This window comes from Botrytis porri (assembly GCF_014898465.1).
Source record: "Botrytis porri strain MUCL 3234 chromosome Unknown BPOR_002, whole genome shotgun sequence".
Classification (NCBI taxonomy): domain Eukaryota; kingdom Fungi; phylum Ascomycota; class Leotiomycetes; order Helotiales; family Sclerotiniaceae; genus Botrytis; species Botrytis porri.
Window position 1 is genome coordinate 136,578 of NW_024066076.1, and position 17,748 is coordinate 154,325.

Here is a 17,748-nt window from a genome sequence, read left to right on the forward strand (position 1 = left end):
GAAAGCACTGTATGTCAGATATGTTAGAAGTGTAGGTGGAGCATAAAAGTGACCTACAATCATCAAAACTCAGAATTCAACCACTTGCAAAACCTGATTTTTTTTTCCAGCTATAAGCCGGGAACGAAATTCCAATCAAATTTTGGAAAGACCACATATACAAAACCCAGTTCCCAATAGTTGTGTCTAGCCCGACGTTCTATAAGCAAATCACGTGATATAGTCCAACCTAGCATGGCTTCAACAGCACTCGCTCCAAGACTAAAGGGGGGTTAAGCGAGAGTAGCTCAACTTATACCCCACAATTCTTCCCCATTTTACCGATCAAATAAATTAAACTATGTACTAAGCCTGACAAGCTTCTAGATGTCATCATTACAACCACTGATATTCTGATATGGGCTTCAATTACAGTTACTAACAGTAGATAAGTAATGTTAATCGTCATTAGTATTGTACTTAACAGACACTGGCGCATGTCTAGAGAGAAAAGTAGGAAATTAGTTCATTATGATGCTCATATTGAACCTTTAAAAGAAAAAAATAATTGAAAATGTATTCCTGCCCTTGAAAATATTTTCCTACACATCGCACGAAAAAGCATCGCACCGAGAATATCATCAGAGTATCCTGAATACGTAGAAACATCATATTCATCTCATTGCACACCATTTACTTCTTATCATATCCCTATATATCATATCTTATAAACAGATAGACATCACCTATCCCGATATCACCACAACGTCATCACCGAACACCATCTAAATACCACCTCAACATCGTTAAAATGATCACAAAGATGATTACCGACGGCAGATTCGGAGATAGTACCCTCCCGCCAGGAGCTACCTTCTCGGATACTATCTTCGTCTCTCCACCACTTTCCCTTTCCTATCCGACTCAATCAACTCACCCAACTCAATCATCCTACCCTTCTGCGTCCACCCTACCCCCTCAATTCCAAAGAATCCACGCCAGATCTTTCTTCCCAAACCAAACTCTGAGCACAGTCTCTGCAACCAACCAGGTGTTAGACATAGCAACAAGGACCGCACTCTTTACCTTATTCTTCATCATGTCTTGCTTCGCGCTCTTCTCCCTCATTTACTTTGTCTACTACATTCGTGAACTTTACACAGCCGAGCTTCAACAGCAGTGTAATTACGAATCAGATGGGGAACTCGAACGATTGATAATACGAAGAACCTCTTTTGGTTATCATACTTTTGATGAGATTTCTCCGTATGAGGCTGAGGAGAATGGACGTCCAGTTTCTTCGACCGGGAGGACCGAGAATAGGGAGCATATCAATGCTACAAGGGCTAACAGAGGTATCAATGCTACCAAAGCTACTCAAGCTACCAAAGCCAAAGCTACCAAAATCACCGAACCCTCCAAACCCACCAAAACGACCAAAACGATCAATGTCCACCACACTGAACCTGAATCGGAAACCGCCCACTCCACCCACCCAACCCCACCTAACCGTCGTAAAGTAGTATTCGGCAACCTCCCACGACCCATCCGCCGCCCACCCACTTCCAAGAAACCAGCAGTGATCCAATTCGCCGCATCTGCCTCTCGACCCTCCCGTCTCAATAAATCTAATCCCCCAAGACGATTACGCAGTCCTCCTCTTCCCCCGGATTTCCTCACAATGTCCAATGCGACCACTGCACCAATGACAATCCCGGGCCAAGAACCCTCTTCGTGGACTGCAGGTCTACCGTGGGCGACGGCGGCAGATGATCCGAATACTCGGGATGAGGGGAAGAGGGATAGGGAGATGAGTCCGGATGATGAGGATTGGGGTGATGTTGATAGGATTATTAGTAATGAGCGAGATCAGTATGCTGGGGATAAAAAGATTCTGGATGAGGCGAGTAGAAGGGATAGGCAGATGAAGAGAGTGAATGGAGGTTCTCAATCAAGAGATGAATGCGATAATTTTTCTAGTAGTTCGGAAGGCTTTTGGGGTTACTAGGAGGTTGAAAAGGAGGGGGGAGTCACTGGATGAAGGACTTAATGGAAAGAGAATGGGCATATAGAAAAGAGGGTCAAAAGTTTACAGTTATAAATATCTTGTATGAAAAAAAGAGTATGGCAATACGGATGAAAGGATCCAAGGTCAGCGTTCAGAAAAGCTTGGAAAATATGATGGTATGAAGGATATCTAGATACATCAACAGATTGTTATATATAGATTGTAAGATAATCAATTTCCTATCATTGAAACTCTACCAATTCTCTCATTGTGGCATGTTTAATGTACAATGAACGTCCATGGAACTTTCCCTCGTGAAACCATCAACGAATGATGAGGATTTTTGATCTTACTCAGTTCCACATACACTCATTGAACTCATCACTTCTCGCCACCATTTTCATCCTCACGATTCTTTCCTGATTTTCATACCCCCCCACTTGCATTAGTGTCCATGGGATATGCCACTTTATTTCCTTCGGTATATCGAATAAAAATACAGACTATCGTATGCATCCGAAAGTTAGACCCTCATAACTTGCAGAGGCACTTTGCACCCCCTCATCATGCAATTTTCTTCATCGCAAAAGATGTTGTTAAAAATCTCCCATCTTCGGAGAGAAAAAAGAGAATGAAAAATAGAAATCTGAAATGAAATACCAAGTAATTTTAAACACACATAGACAATAAACGATAAATATGAGAGGAAAAGTATATTATTACTCAACCACCATTCCTCATTCTGAAAAGTCCATACAAAGCCCCGATTCCGCGGATAAATACCAGATAGTCAATTACTCCATATATACCACATTCATCATTCATAAGCTATATACACATTAAAAGTCCAAAACGTCTGGAGATGTATGATAAAACATCCCGATAAATTCCCCATTGGTATTATCGACAAATAAAAAGTGTGTGAACATGAACACTACTCATTCATTATTCCTTCTTTGCTTTTCTGAAGAATTTTGCGAAACTTTTCTTCGGTCTTAATTGAGACTTAGGGGAAGCATCTTCATATGTACTGCCAATCTCGACCATACCTGGAATTGCCGATGGAGCCCATGGTAATGGTTTGGATCTAAGAGTTGCATCCGACAAAGAGATTTTTGTCATTCGACTATTAAAACGTGTTGTTTTTGGAGTGCTCGGGTCCTTTTTCAATGTATCACGACGACGACTTTGATCTTTTGATGCAGAAACCTTTTTACCCTCTGGAATTGGAGGAGGTCGCCGCGAAGGAATAAAACCACTGGGACCAAATCTGTTTGGCGTAAGTTCACCTTGATGTGAAACCAGTGATTCTGATGGAAACGATGATTTTCGTCGAGGTAATGGTGTGGGTGTATCATTAATAGGAGGTGGTGAATACTCAGCCTCCACATGATCCATCATAGTGTTGAAAGCGGATAGAGGTGTTGTTGTGATGTATGCAGTCTTGCGCTTGCGTAAGTCTTGTGAGGTTCTCTGAGCTGGTGCAGTCTTTGGTCTATGTTGTTCCAAACAATAGTTGACTTTTCTTCGGAGATCGAGATTTTGCTCCTCCAATAACTTTGCCACACTTTCGGCGGCAATAGCCCGCTCGAGAAGACGCCTATTCTCTGCCTCAAAGTCATTGATAGCGTCAATGGCAGTAGCTGCATGTAACTGAGAATATGAATGAGTATTGATGATATGAAAAAGCATTTCAATGAAGAACTTACGGAACGTGTAGGACTGAGTGGAGACTTCGGATCCATATTGACTTTTTGAAGTTTGACAGCACTAGGAGAAGTGTCTTCAAGTTCAGCAATAAATGACGATGTGGCTGAATTTGGGGAAGCATTTGTAGCTGCAGAAGATAATTCGAAAACGGAATCGACTGCAGATATAGGTGTCATTCTATCAGGAGAGAATTGTTTTGAATGTTGTCGACCTGGTGTAAAGTTCCAAGCACCTTGTGGGGTAACGAGCAAACTCAAGGTAGGAGTTGGGCCATTTGCATTTCGACGACGAGGAGAAGTAGACAGTCGAAGGTCATCTTGAGAAACTACATTCTTGATCATTACTCGTTTTGAGTTAGACGTTTGTTGGGGCCTTTCCCTTGGCTGCATTTGAGAGACAACATGAGGCATAATTCCACGTCTTTTTTAGAGGTATTCACAAGTAACTAAAAAAAGTGTTGACCCAAGCAAGAGGTAAACCTCAGTGCCAAAGGTTGAGAAAAACTTGATACGGGAAACTCTTGTACAAGTAATTCATCCGAGAAACCCGAAGAAAGATCCGGTCGGGTAAGTGCCAAATGAATTCCCATGCGACGTAAAATTTAAACGACAGTTGATTTTCACGTTGAAAACTGGCCTCAAAAAGATTGAATTGTAATCAAAGCAGGCTTAGATCCAAGGGCTGAGGCTAGGCCATGGCCAAATAGATATATAAATATTGTAGGATTGGACCCCATCTCACATTATTATTATTTTGAGTCGAGCTGGACGCCTCGATCAATCATTTGAAGTGTGCGAGTATGCGGCAACGCTGCTGCGGCCTCGTGCCTCAATGGTAAGAGTCATCATGAACCACTCGATTTAACACCGTAACCTGAAACAGATGAAAAAGCGTCGATTCAAATTATGCAGACGAATCATAAAAGACATAAAAACTTTCGTAACCGCCATGGGGGCGGTCGCTTATCTGGTCACCACTACATCCAACCAAACGCGATAACCAACGCTTACGGCGCAGTAGAAAGGCTCGGAAGTAAAGCAAGAACAAGTAATATTAGAGAAGAGAAAAAGACGCGATTGGAAGCAGACGATAACAATGAAAGAGATCAAACAAGAGAATTGGAATACGGAGAAAGGACACCTTGTAATCGATTTTCGAGGAGAGTTTCAGGTCCTGCAATGCACTCTGAGCTACATCCTAAGTGTATTCTTTGTAAAGGTATGGTAGAACCAAGTATTCAATGACAGTTCTCAAATCAATGGTGAACGTATCTCGAGTATCGAAAATAGAACAGGATGGATCAGGAAGTCTTGGAGTTGGATGATGGCGTCCACATGATCCTATTCGTTGCATATGTATATGTATAACTGTTAGATTTGCATGAACCGGATTTCTTTGGATTATATATCATCGTTGTTGGTGAAGGAAGAGAAGCAAACAAACATTGTATAACGAAAGAGAACACAAACAATCACATCGTATCGTATCGTGCCGTACTATATCATATCATGAAGTGAGTGACATGAGCTTGGAGTAACATGAGCTGACGGTATCTGGGACAGCTTGACATTGAGAGGGAAAAGGTGTGAAATTTGGGTGAATCCCTACAGAGGTGGTCGAGGTGGTGTTCAGGAGAATGTCCATTTTGAAAATCCGAAGGATTCATGGTCGAAGATACTTGCTGTTCGAATTAAGCATGAAGCAGAAAGGTTGAAGTTCAGATGTGGGCGCTCATACCATACCGACTAAAGATACGGTAGACGATAGGTACAAATAATGGTGGTAAGCTTGATTTACATCCACAATCATAGGTACTTATCGGTAACATGGTTTATCATCGAATAGCCTATATCATCGAGTGGCTCACTTTCACCTCAATTTATATCTATCTCTTTTAATACACATTTTATCAATAATCTATAATGAATTCGAATAATTAAGAAGCTTGTATACTCATTATTGAAACTATTTATAAAGATAAAAAATTAAGTATTTAAAAGATTATTATACTCTATAATATTCCTTATATAATTTTTTAATATAAAATAAAAGGTTTATCTCTTTATATAAAAACTCAAGCAAATCATTATAAAATTATAAAATTAAAAGAAAAGATGATTATTTAATATATACTTGATATAGATTTAAAAGGATTTCTATTTAAATTAAAGAATATAAAAGATATAATAAATGATATTCTCAAATCGAGAAATACAAAATACATTAGAAAGCTTTAGGCATATTGATTTGTAAAGTATTGAATTAAATTAAAGATATGTTTTAGTTATATTTATAATTTTCAAAAAGCTTTTTATAAGGATTCTAAACTTTTTAAAGAATGATTTCAATTAATTGTAAATATGCGAGTGAAATATAATATTTTGGATAGAGATTTCTATAATTTTAATGAAACAGGCTTTATAATAGGGATTATATATATAACAATAATAATAACTAATACTAAACGAAATAACAAAAGTAAGATAGTACAACTAGGTAATTAAGAATAAGCTATAGCAATAATATATAGAAATAAAGAGAATAAAACTATTCCCTCATTTCTAATAGTTCAAGAATAAGTTTATCTCTTTAATTGATATATTGAAACGAATCTTCCTATAGAATAGATTATTAAATCTATATCTAATAGGTAGACGAATAATAAGACAGATTTAGAATGATTGAAACACTTTAATAAGTATATTAAGAATTAAAGAAAGAGCAAATATTGAATATTAATACTAAATAAGTATAAAAACTACAAATTAATAGGTTTTCAAATATACTATAAAGAGAATAATATTATATATTTACATTTACTACTATATTTAAATCATTTAATTTAATCATTTAATATTAGTTATTTTAGCAATCTAAAATGTTCATATAGTAATCAAATTGATAGATTTATTAAGACATATATTAATTATATTTCAAAGATTGAATTCTTTATAGCTTTTAGAATTGTATATAAGAAATCAATTACATTTCAGAATATAAAATCAGGATTCCGAAGAACAGGTTTAATTCTATTTAATTTTAAAACTATACTCTCGAAATTAGATATTTAAATTCATATATCTACCCCCCCCCCCTTTTTCGATCTAGATTAATGAATCTCTTAAACTCTTTATAACCTAATAAAAGCTCTTTCTCAATCAATATTAATTAAATCTTGAATAACTTGTTATTAATTAAGCTTTTCTATACCTATATTTAAAACTATATTAATTCTAATTAAAAGTATAGAGAGATTAGTTTATAAGAATACACTTTTAAATACAAAAAATCGTACATTTGGAATAACAAATAAGGTATTAAGTAAATATCAATATACAAAAAAAACTTAATTATATTAAGGAAAAGTGTTTATTAAATAAAAGACTCTTGATATATTATCTTAATAAAAAATTGATATTTAAATTCAACATAATAAGCATTAAAAAAAGGGGAATTCTAATAAAAAAGTATTTTCTAATCAATATTATAATAAATATAGAAAGATAGAATATAATACAAGAATCTACCAAAATAATATAATAGATTCTAAATTATTAGATTCTTAATAGTTTTAATTAATTGATTCAATTATTGTTGAATAATATAGATTTGAAAGTGTAAATTGAAATAAAAGTGGGCTACTCGATGATATGGGCCACTCGATGATAAACCACGTTATCTTCATTATCTATCATTTGATTTTGTTTCTCGTTTTTATTTTTCTTCAACAATTCAGTCACTCCATTAATCAAATAATATGGACTCGCCTGAAAGCTCGAATCGTCAGAAGGATTATTCTTCACGGCGATATTCTAGGTCCCCCTCAACAGATTCCGAAGAAGAAAGAAGGCGGAGGAGGCGCAGGAGAGAGAGAGAGGCTGACCGGGGATCTACTCGTTCCGACAGGCATGATGATCGTTCTAGAGGCACGAGAGATAAATATGAAGAGAAAGTGAGATCTCACAGAAGGTCGCGTAGTCCAGTTGATTCAAATTCCTCCCGACAAAGAGACAATCGAAATTCACATCGCAGAAGATCGCGCAGTCCTCGACGAAAGGATGATCGAGATTCACATCGCAGAAGAAGAGATAGATCTCGAGACCGAAGACGAATTAAGGATGAAAAGGACAACGACAATATCGGGTCGCTGGAACCACCCACGAAGTCGGTAGTATCTCGAAAACAAAACGGTCCGCTACCATCCCAAGCTGCATCGTTCCAATCGAAAAAAGATCCATCCTCAACGGCTCTTGTAACCACCGGAGACGAGCCAATACCAGAAAAAGAGAAGCCGAATTTGGGACACACGGGAGTTTTAGCAGCAGCTTCAAATACAATTACACAGGCGGATGGAAATTATATAGTTCTAAAGTATCACGAACCACCTGAAGCATGCAAGCCCCCATCTAAAGATGATTGGAGACTTTTTGTGTTTAAAGGCGCCGACATCATCGAAACCATTGATTTGAGTGCAAAGAGTTGCTGGCTTGTTGGTCGAGAACGTGCCGTGGTGGATTTAGTTGCGGAACATCCAAGTATCAGCAAACAACATGCCGTCATACAGTTCAAAGCCACGGAGAAGATGAACGAATTTGGAGATAAGATTCGTAAAGTCAAGCCATACTTGATCGATCTCGAATCTGCGAATGGTACGATGATGAACAAAAATCCGATCGATGCGAGTCGATATGTTGAGTTGATGGATAAGGACATGATACAGTTTGGTCACAGTACAAGAGAGTACGTCCTAATGTTGGCACCGAGAACTTAATCCAAAGGAATTTGTTGAAAAAGGTGGTTGTCATCATACTTTCGGAAGCTCCTTTAATACTTATCATGCTATACGATTTGTACCATATCAGAGAAGCAGAAGTCAGCTGCAACTCATCACAAGATTTCCAAACCGTGCGGAAGTATGAAGATCTTTGAAGGGAAAAGAACATGCATGTGTTAAAAAGTTGACTCTTCACAATACTCACTAAATGTCAAATGTCTCACTTGACTTTGCCGCCAGTACAACCTATCAAGGTCAACGCGGTAATTTCGCCGAGAAAACGAATAGAGTTTAAAAGCTTGTATGGTTTAGGGCAACTAGGGCATATAGATGGAGAGGAAAGTGCCGGTGCTAAAATACTTATGGACAAATCACACTTATTGAAACTTTGAGCCTCATAAATGTCACTTGTCACTTGTGAACGCATAATGTGAATACTGTAGGGCAGATTTGGATGACGAAGCCCCAGAGTACTATATGCCTTGATTAGGTCACATTCCTCTAGGTAGAACTTTGACCGCCATTTCACGCGATTTGCCTCCTTTACGTATTGGCCCCAGGTATATATCTCCCAAGATCTTCACAGCATGCGCCTCGATGAATATGTTTGGGGTATCTGGTGGTAGGAGGATTTGGTTTGTCATAGATACTAGGTAGCTATTCTAGAAATTCCACAAAATACTTTCTTATGTTACAAGATCACTCAGCTTATTGATATCATAGTCTAATTGATATAGGTACTGAAATGATAACTAATAAGCTGTTAGTGTTACCGTCGTTCTAGTAACAGTGAGTACCGGTATATGAATATAATTTTCCATGACGGTACTGTATCTATCCGCTACTAATCTGGATCCGGATATATCTAGTCGGCTAATAATAAGATTAACTAGTAGGAATCTATTCGAGTAGCATTCGTGGCGTACCTACTCATCTTGAAGCGCAGCATTATAAACGCGCATATGTCGGACGAACTGTGACTGTTATTGTGATCATTCAATCAAGCTATAGGTGAATGAGTCCCGGCGATGAGTGAGAATTATCCAAGGGGAAAGAAAGAGTTTCCTCTATATTCACATGATCTTAAGATTGTATCGACTGTCCTTGCGATACTTGGTATAAATTACTAGATTGACATCAGAACACCGGTACTAGGTATATCTAACATTTGACGGCGTCTTTATTCGTCTTATAGTGAGTGCTACGAATGTGAATGAATGTTTCGGATGATGTAGGTATGTCATTGATAGTTTTGATAGCATATCTGAGTCGTTCTCTATTGTATTTGAGTTCTTTCGTAGGTAACAAATATCTATGGTAGTCGAGAGATTATATTTATTTTTAAGGATTTATATGAATTTCTCATAATTCCCCTGATACATAATTCCAGATAAGTACTGACAATAATAATGCTGACGCTGACACCGATACCAATGCTGATGCAATTACGGCGCCATCCCGCAGGTAAAGAATTACCATCTAGGATTGGATGTACAAAGTACCTACCCGTACCCGTAATAAACCCTACAAGCGTCTTCCATCCTTTCCACAAAATTCGCCATTTTTAGAGTTAAAGGTGTGAGATGGCGAGGGTGGTTTGCGAATGGGGATAATAGGGCCAAATGATTGGGGAAGGGCATTTAGGTGGAAATATAATATGCGGAGGGGAGTTTTAGTAAAAATGCTAAGCCTTCTCTTAATAACTTTATTAACCCTTTTTAACCCTTTTTAACCCTATTAAAGCTATTATGACATCTCGACTCGATTCCATAGCCACCGGTAGCCCTATTGATGAATCTGATACCCCCAGAAACTATACCCTATTCCATCTCCAACCCTAGTCAATCACTCTACCTACTATACCTATACCTTGTCTTTCATCCCATGTCACCAGCTGACTTCAATATTCCTCAAAATGTTTTCACATCCATCCCACCATTATCCAACTTCTCGCCCTCTTTCAAATCGCTCACGACGAAAAGTATATATCTATTACGACATGGCAGCAATCATGTCTCGAACTAAATAAATGTTGTTCTTGTGGCGTCGTATATACTTTTCTTCCCCCGTGTGACTAACACCCCAACCTCCATTAGCGCGTGCCACAATCTTCACGGGTACATTTATATTCATATACACCGAGAACTTATATGCCCTGGGTACGTCAATCGAGTCAGGCAGACGTCTCCGATACTTTGCGTCCGCAGGCTTACTTTTCCAAGTGTTCACGACACTTTACTTACTTTTGTGATTCCATCCTTCATTCGTCTATATAAGTCTTCACTCTTTCATGCTTATATATGCAACCATACGATTGAACTCGAGCTTCATCGCGGACCAACGAAGATCTCGACATGGTAAGTGATCAATTCCTTCCCCAGATTCCAACATTCTTCCCGTCTGTAAGGGACCAGCAGGGATCTCAGAATTCTTGGGCTGATTTGGTGCTCTGGCAGGATGGATCCGCTATAAACCCCAATGAAATCAATCGCTTCGAAGTCACAGAAGTCTATGCACATCCCCAAGCTGAAGTAGATGTGGTACTGGTTCATGGATTGAACGGTCACCCACAGCATACGTGGACTGCTAAGAATGGTATCTTCTGGCCCACGGCTCTTCTCCCAGTTACCTTCAGCTCCAAAGATCCAAACAAATCTGCAAAGGTTCGGATACTCGTCTATGGATACAATGCGGATGTGGTAGCTTTTGCAGAGAAATCAGCCTCGCACGACAGGATACACGAACATGCACAAAGTTTAGTTTCTAGTTTGGCGCTAGAGAGGAAGAGCGAAGAGGCCGAAGAAAACCCAATCATTTGGGTTGCGCATAGTTTGGGTGGTATCTTGGTAAAACGAGTGAGTAACACCACTGGACTGGCTATCCCCATAATTTTATTAATACTAAGGCATCTTAGGCACTGGAAATTTCCCACGATTATCAAGGAAAGAGCAATGACGAGATTCGTTCCATTGCTGTCTCGACGTTCGGTATTATATTTCTCGGTACTCCTCATACGGGAGCTGACCCGGCAAAATGGGGATTGATTTTCCAAGGAATGGTATCGGCTTTAATGCCGAAGAAAGCTATGGATTCGGAATCGATTCTCATCAAAACTTTGACGACAAATAATGAAACACTTGCCAATATCAATCTTCACTTTCTCGACATTTATCAACGCTTCAAGATTTGTATGGCACATGAAAGTTTGAAGACGGATTTCAAAGGCACGAAAGCTTTTATCGTTGATCAGACTTCCGCCAGTCCTCTTCTTCCAGATGTTTCCTACTTTGGTATTGAGGCTACACACAGTGGCATGTGCAAATATGAAAGCAAAAGAGCACCAGGTTACATGAATGTCTCGACCAAAATCAAGACATGGGCTTTGGAAGCTTCCCCAGTAATTCGTGCTCGCTGGAGACATGAGAAAAAGAAACGATCCGAGGAAACAGAAGCCCAAATCAGAGAGCTTAGAGGACAATTTGAAGATGTACGCCCTCTATGATTTTGGCCCAGGAAATTCACTAACAAAATCGTAGCCATCTTTAGCGCCGGAAACGCCAAAACAACCCCAGGGTATGTACCATGGTAGCTCTCCGAGTAATCCTCAACCTGTGTTGACTGAGTCTCCACGAGCGAGACCTATTTTTGATTATGAGGTGTCGGAAGTTGAGGAGGAAGATTTTGAGATGGCGGATCGTTGAAGTTAATCGCCAAGGTTCTCTATCATCTGTACCTCAGGCGTTGAGATGATATTTTCTTTTCATATTTTTTTGGTCATGGGAGCTTTGCATTGTGATTTTTTATCTTGTTGGCGGAAGCTGATTTGTTTGGTTCCGTAGATTTATCGAATTCACTACAAACTATTGCAAGTCTTGAGCCCAATATGTCAGACGATAGTGCAGAATATTTTATCAAACCACCTGGATTTCGTCCCAATTCCATATTTGTGGGTCGCCGAGAACAGTTGGCTGAAATGCATAGAATGCTCTTTGATGAACAGAGAAGATCTCAAGGTTCATGTGCGGTTTTGATTCAGAGTATGCCTGGTGGTGGCAAGACACATTTGGCTCGACAGTATGCATTCGAATATAGACACGAATTTCCCGGTGGTGTTTTCTGGATTCGAGCAAAGAGTAAGCAGGAAATTACGGCAGGATTCTGGCAAATTGCGAAAAAGGCAGCTTTGAAACCTTCGATGGTTAATGAGGATCCAAAAGTTCTCGACAATCCTGATCAATTTATCAAATTGGTCAAAAAGTGGTTAAATCATCGACATCACTGGCTTTTAATACTGGACGGTATGCACTTTGATGATAGCTTACGAAGATTTATTCCCGATAGTATCAACACTAGTATCATCTATACATCAACGGAGAAGTCTGTCAGCGGCGACCATCATTTTATGAACCCACAGGTTTTGAAATTACCAGCACTTTCCGCGAGAGAAGCTCAACATCTTCTATTACGAGAATTGGACAAGAAGGAGCCGTATGTGCAAGATGACCTCAGATATTCCATGGAATTGGTTCAGGCAATGCAATTCCTACCTGTAGTTATCCATGTCGTTGCTCAACGATTGAAAGCTACAGATGAACCACTTGCAAGATATGCTAGATCTTATGCATCGGCGCCAAAGGGATTGAGAGAGCTTCAGGCTTTCACATCGGTTGTTGAACAATTGGAAAAGTTAGGTGCTTATGAAACTCTCAATCTGATACATATATTGTGCTTCTTCAGTCAACATCTCCCTGTTGAAATGATTGCACTAGGTAAGTGCATCATACGCACATCGATCTCTTCATAGATATCTATCTGTACTAATATTATCATTAGGCTTGGATGCACTGGATGTTCCTATCAGAGCCAGTGAGCCCATTACTGGTAGATCATTGAATAATACATTCAAAGTATTGAACAAATTCGCTTTAATAGACCGGAACGAACACGAAGCCTCACTTAGTTCTTCACAAACTTCAAAAGGTAGCAGAGATTTGTTGTCGGATGATATCGATGTTATTAGGCTACATAGTGTCGTCCAAGGATTTTTTGTAGATACTTTGCATGCGAAAAAAGAATTACCAATGTGGCTTGATCGAGCCATTTCAGTTTTTTGCTACTCATTCGAACAAGCAAACGATCGTATCACACAAAGAACACGCACTGGACTCGTCGAAGACTATCGACTTTATGAAATCCATGGAATGAGACTTCAAAGTCATCTTGAGAGACACAAGAAGGAATATATCAAGCATCACAAAAAAGAGACTTTAGATCCGGATGCGACTTGTATCATGTTGGATGATGTATTAACTGCAATCAGAAGTGAAATCCAACGACGCACTCCGGAATCTTCTCACGTAATTGCTGGAGGTCAACCAGAAGCATTCCAAACTTCGATATTTGATCGGACGGGTAGCTCATCTGACACCGGTGCCGATGCGGAAACACCTGCGGATAAATTTTGTGATGGTTCTCCTTGGGTTCTTGGACCTCATATTGAATCTCCTAAAAGTCTGGTTCATGATCCCGATTTCCTTCAACAGGTGGAAAATATCAAACAAATTCGATTTCCGCCTCAGCTACCCAAGGAAGACACTGGATATGATAGTGAACTAGAAGGTTCTACTATGACACTACAGCCGCCAAAGCCTTCGGCACCTCTAGCTAGTTCACCTGAAAGCCCTGGTGGCCCATGGGAAGTTGTCAAGCCTCGACGATCAAGAGTTACGGCTCCAAAGCTTGATCTTCATAGAACCATTCGCGCTCAGGAATCAAGAAGATACCGTAATCGTGCGGGTTCTTTTCGTTCAATGACTCCTGGAGGGGTTTCTGATCCACGTGTGACCAGTGTTACAGCACATGGTGAATTACAACAACCTGCTATTCGACCACAATCTCGTGGTACTTTATCTGGTCAATCTAGTGCTAGAGTAGCACTCGCTCATATCAGTAAATCGAGTCCACCCCCAGTTCGGGGAGGTGGCCCTATTCAAAATCGAAGAGCACCTACGCATAAATTGACGGAAACCAATCTTATCACTAGGACTCCAACTTATGCATCAGCTGTTTCTGGTCCAACGAGAGATACAGCTTCAAGACATGGCACTGAAGAGAACTTTAGTGATACGACATCGAACCTTGGATACCCAGAAACAACAACAGCTGTTGCTGCTTTACAACGTATTCCTCATGATACAGAGTCTCAACCACCACAACCACACGTACCTTATACACGTATGCCACCATATCCTCATACACCGGATCTGTATTATCGACAACCATATTCTGCGACTAGTAGCAACATGTATAACACGTCAATCACGAATAACAGTCAAGATAGTTTCAAACCAATACCGGACCCTTTTGACAATATTTATCCGATCATGACAGGTCCACCTCCTATCGCAAGATCTTCAATACCATACACATCACTGTCGCCATCGCTAAAGAGGGACCTACCACACGATTATCCAAGTTGGGATTCACAATCTTATCCTAACTCAATACATAACTCGATGAACAATCCAATTCCAAATCAAGGCAATCCTCAGAATCCCCATCATCTACTTCGACCAACCCACTTCCAATCAATATCCTCACCCAATCTTCTTCCTTCGCAATATCGACCAACCCCTTCAACATACTACCCCGGGCGTCCCGAATTCTCTCACTCCGATACAACTAGTATAACCACCTCTCGTACCTCCCCCCAAGAATCCGGCTACACATCTCAACCCCTCTCCCGCAACCCTTCGGGTCAATCAACGCACTCCACCATCTCCCTCCCCCGCCCTTCCCCTCATCCCTGCTCAACCTCCACCTCCGCAACCAAACAACGCCGTACCTCTCTCGCCGAAACAGAACCCCTCCCCCAACTTCCCTTTTCTCCTCGCGTCACCGCACAGATTATGAGTCCGCAGATTAGTTATCAAATTTCCTCTTCAACTCATTATCTCAACCACGCACCCCACCAAGATCGCGAGAGGGGAATGGTAAGAAAAAGCCCAAGATTAGCTTTTGCGCGGGCGGTCGTGGGTGATGATGCTGCGAGGATTTTGTATGGAAATCAGGGGAGGGAAAGGGAGTTGCAGAGATTGGGACAGGCAGGAAATCAATATGGTTCGTCGCAAGCGAGGATTCCGAGAACGTTTAATCCTTTGGCGCCGAATTTTAGTCCGAGGATGGGGACGGGTGGAAGTGGGAGTGGAAGTCAGATGGGTTACATGGGGCAGAATCAAAGTGAGGAGAGGAGAGTGATGGATTTGAGTTTTATTTATCCGAGTCCGGAGATGGGTTGTGGGGAATTCGCGCATGGAGATGCAAATGCAAATCCCAGGGGAATAGGGGACACAGAACTCCAAGCCCCACCAATGACACGAGGAGGAAGTAGTGGAAGTGGAGGCTTAGTGGTTGGAGGGGGAAGAGTCGTCGAATTTGGAGATTTGGGAATACCACTATCACAGAGGTTGCAGGCGCAGAGGAATTGGAGTGGTGAGAGAGGGAACGTGATTGAGTTTGGGGAGACGGGATTGGGGATTCGGACAGGGGGGGTGGGGGCTGGGGTGAGGGGGAATGGGGATGGGAGGGGTTGGTATGGGGTAAGGAGGAGTAGGAGTCGATGATGGGGTAGATTGAGGGTTGGGTTGGGGGTTGTCGATTATTTTCTTCTTATGTTGTATTGATTGCATCACATCGGTATTATTATGGAGTTTTGGCAAGGCAAGGCAAGGAACGGCATAGCATAGAATAGGACAGGGCATAGGGCACAGGGCATAGGATATACCATATATTATATAGCATAGATATACCACGGAGAGAACTCGGGATAGGTGGGGTGGGTGGGTCTGCGTGTACGGAGATGTACACATACCGGATAGTATGGATGTGATGGCAATGGATATGGAAATGATAATAGCATGAAATGGGATGGTGATAGCACGACCATAGCATGGAAAAGAAGGAATAGGTTGCATCTTTATAGCATTTTTATATGGATAGAATAGCATAGCCTGATACGAAAGATACAAAGGGATGAAGGGAATGAAAAGTGTGAATGTTAGGAATATGGGAAGAGAAATTTAGGAGGGAAGATGAAAGAGGAAGTCGATGGAGTGCTAGGCTGGCTGGCAGTGTATATTTATGAGGATGTTTATGAAGAATTTGTATGATACCCTGGATATTGATATGAATATGTGTTCTATTTTTTATCTCACATTTTTTATTTTGTTGGAGATTTAGATGTTAGATGTGATGATAGTGGAAGTGGGAGAGGGGGGAAAGAGATGGATAGGGAGATGGGGAGATGGGTGGATAGATTATGAGTACTATGATTGGGATGATTATTATGAGAGAGAAATTTGCTCATGGATTATGAATATACGTGTGTGTGTGTAGGTGTTTTTTGAGATATTGGTATTGGTGTTGGTATCGATATTAATATTAGTGGATAGGCTATTATAATATGCATGTTTCAAGGTGAGAGGGAAGGGGGATTGGTTTACTTGAATATTGAACAGTGTACTTGGATTGGGATTGTCTGTCGGAGAAGTAGAGGGATGTAATGTGTAATGTGGTATGATTTAATTTAATTTTGAAAAGAGAAAGAGGAGGGAAAAGGAAATGAAGAAGAAGAGGAAATTGATATCATTGTTTGGGTTTGAGATATGAGATATGAGATTTGAGTTATGAAGTCTCAATAAATGTAAAGAATACTGGATACTTGTAGGGCCAGAAAATATACAATTTAAAATTATACTATATTATGCTATGCGCAAAGGACACTGCGATTTAGATTTCCGGAATGGTTTACTCATACCATTTCTGTCAATTGCCTTAATCAATTAGTAAAGTGACCAAGGTATGACGAGTGGAAGAAACATTCATTCTCGTCTAGTCTCGCTAATGATAAGCCAAGCTGAGACGTCGATCTAGTTCGTATGCTATATATTCCGATAGCCAACGAAATGATACCTTTCACTAATGATCAACCTCTCTACTATCGATCGAACATTGAATCCATTCGTACAAAAGTAGCTTCCATTGGTTGTATGCCCGTACTTGCTCTGAGCAGTATACCAACATTCTAGTCCCAAAGCCTAAATCTGACAAATATAAGAGTTATCGAACTTACTTATCATGCCCTATAAATTTTGTAATAAAATCCCTATAGAAATGATGTTTTTCTATATAAATTAAAAAAGTTCATAACTTTTTCAATTTAAGAAATTTTATTTTTAAAACCTGAAAATAAGTAATTAATATTGTTCTTTATTGAGAA

The 17,748-nt window shown here is 40.0% G+C and overlaps 4 protein-coding genes across 4 annotated transcripts; 3 read left to right on the forward strand and 1 right to left on the reverse strand.

Annotated features, from left to right (window-relative positions):
- Positions 1 to 790: 790 nt before the first annotated feature.
- EAF01_001129 (uncharacterized protein) lies at positions 791 to 1,987 on the forward strand (the record flags this gene model as incomplete). Its single annotated transcript, XM_038909379.1, has 1 exon — positions 791 to 1,987. The coding sequence occupies one exon, from the start codon at positions 791 to 793 to the stop codon at positions 1,985 to 1,987; it is 1,197 nt and encodes a 398-aa protein (XP_038774191.1).
- A 945-nt stretch (positions 1,988 to 2,932) lies between these two features.
- Positions 2,933 to 4,107, reverse strand: EAF01_001130 (uncharacterized protein; the record flags this gene model as incomplete). The annotated part of the gene is made up of 2 exons (XM_038909380.1): positions 2,933 to 3,640; positions 3,697 to 4,107. The coding sequence occupies 2 exons, from the start codon at positions 4,105 to 4,107 to the stop codon at positions 2,933 to 2,935; spliced, it is 1,119 nt and encodes a 372-aa protein (XP_038774192.1).
- A 3,347-nt stretch (positions 4,108 to 7,454) lies between these two features.
- On the forward strand, positions 7,455 to 8,468 carry EAF01_001131 (uncharacterized protein; the record flags this gene model as incomplete). Its single annotated transcript, XM_038909381.1, has 1 exon — positions 7,455 to 8,468. One exon carries the CDS (start codon positions 7,455 to 7,457, stop codon positions 8,466 to 8,468), a length of 1,014 nt encoding a protein of 337 aa, XP_038774193.1.
- Positions 8,469 to 10,825: 2,357 nt separating this feature from the next.
- Positions 10,826 to 16,093, forward strand: EAF01_001132 (uncharacterized protein; the record flags this gene model as incomplete). Its single annotated transcript, XM_038909382.1, has 6 exons — positions 10,826 to 10,828; positions 10,928 to 11,326; positions 11,386 to 11,958; positions 12,008 to 12,044; positions 12,311 to 13,240; positions 13,305 to 16,093. The coding sequence occupies 6 exons, from the start codon at positions 10,826 to 10,828 to the stop codon at positions 16,091 to 16,093; spliced, it is 4,731 nt and encodes a 1,576-aa protein (XP_038774194.1).
- Between the last annotated feature and the right edge of the window lie 1,655 nt (positions 16,094 to 17,748).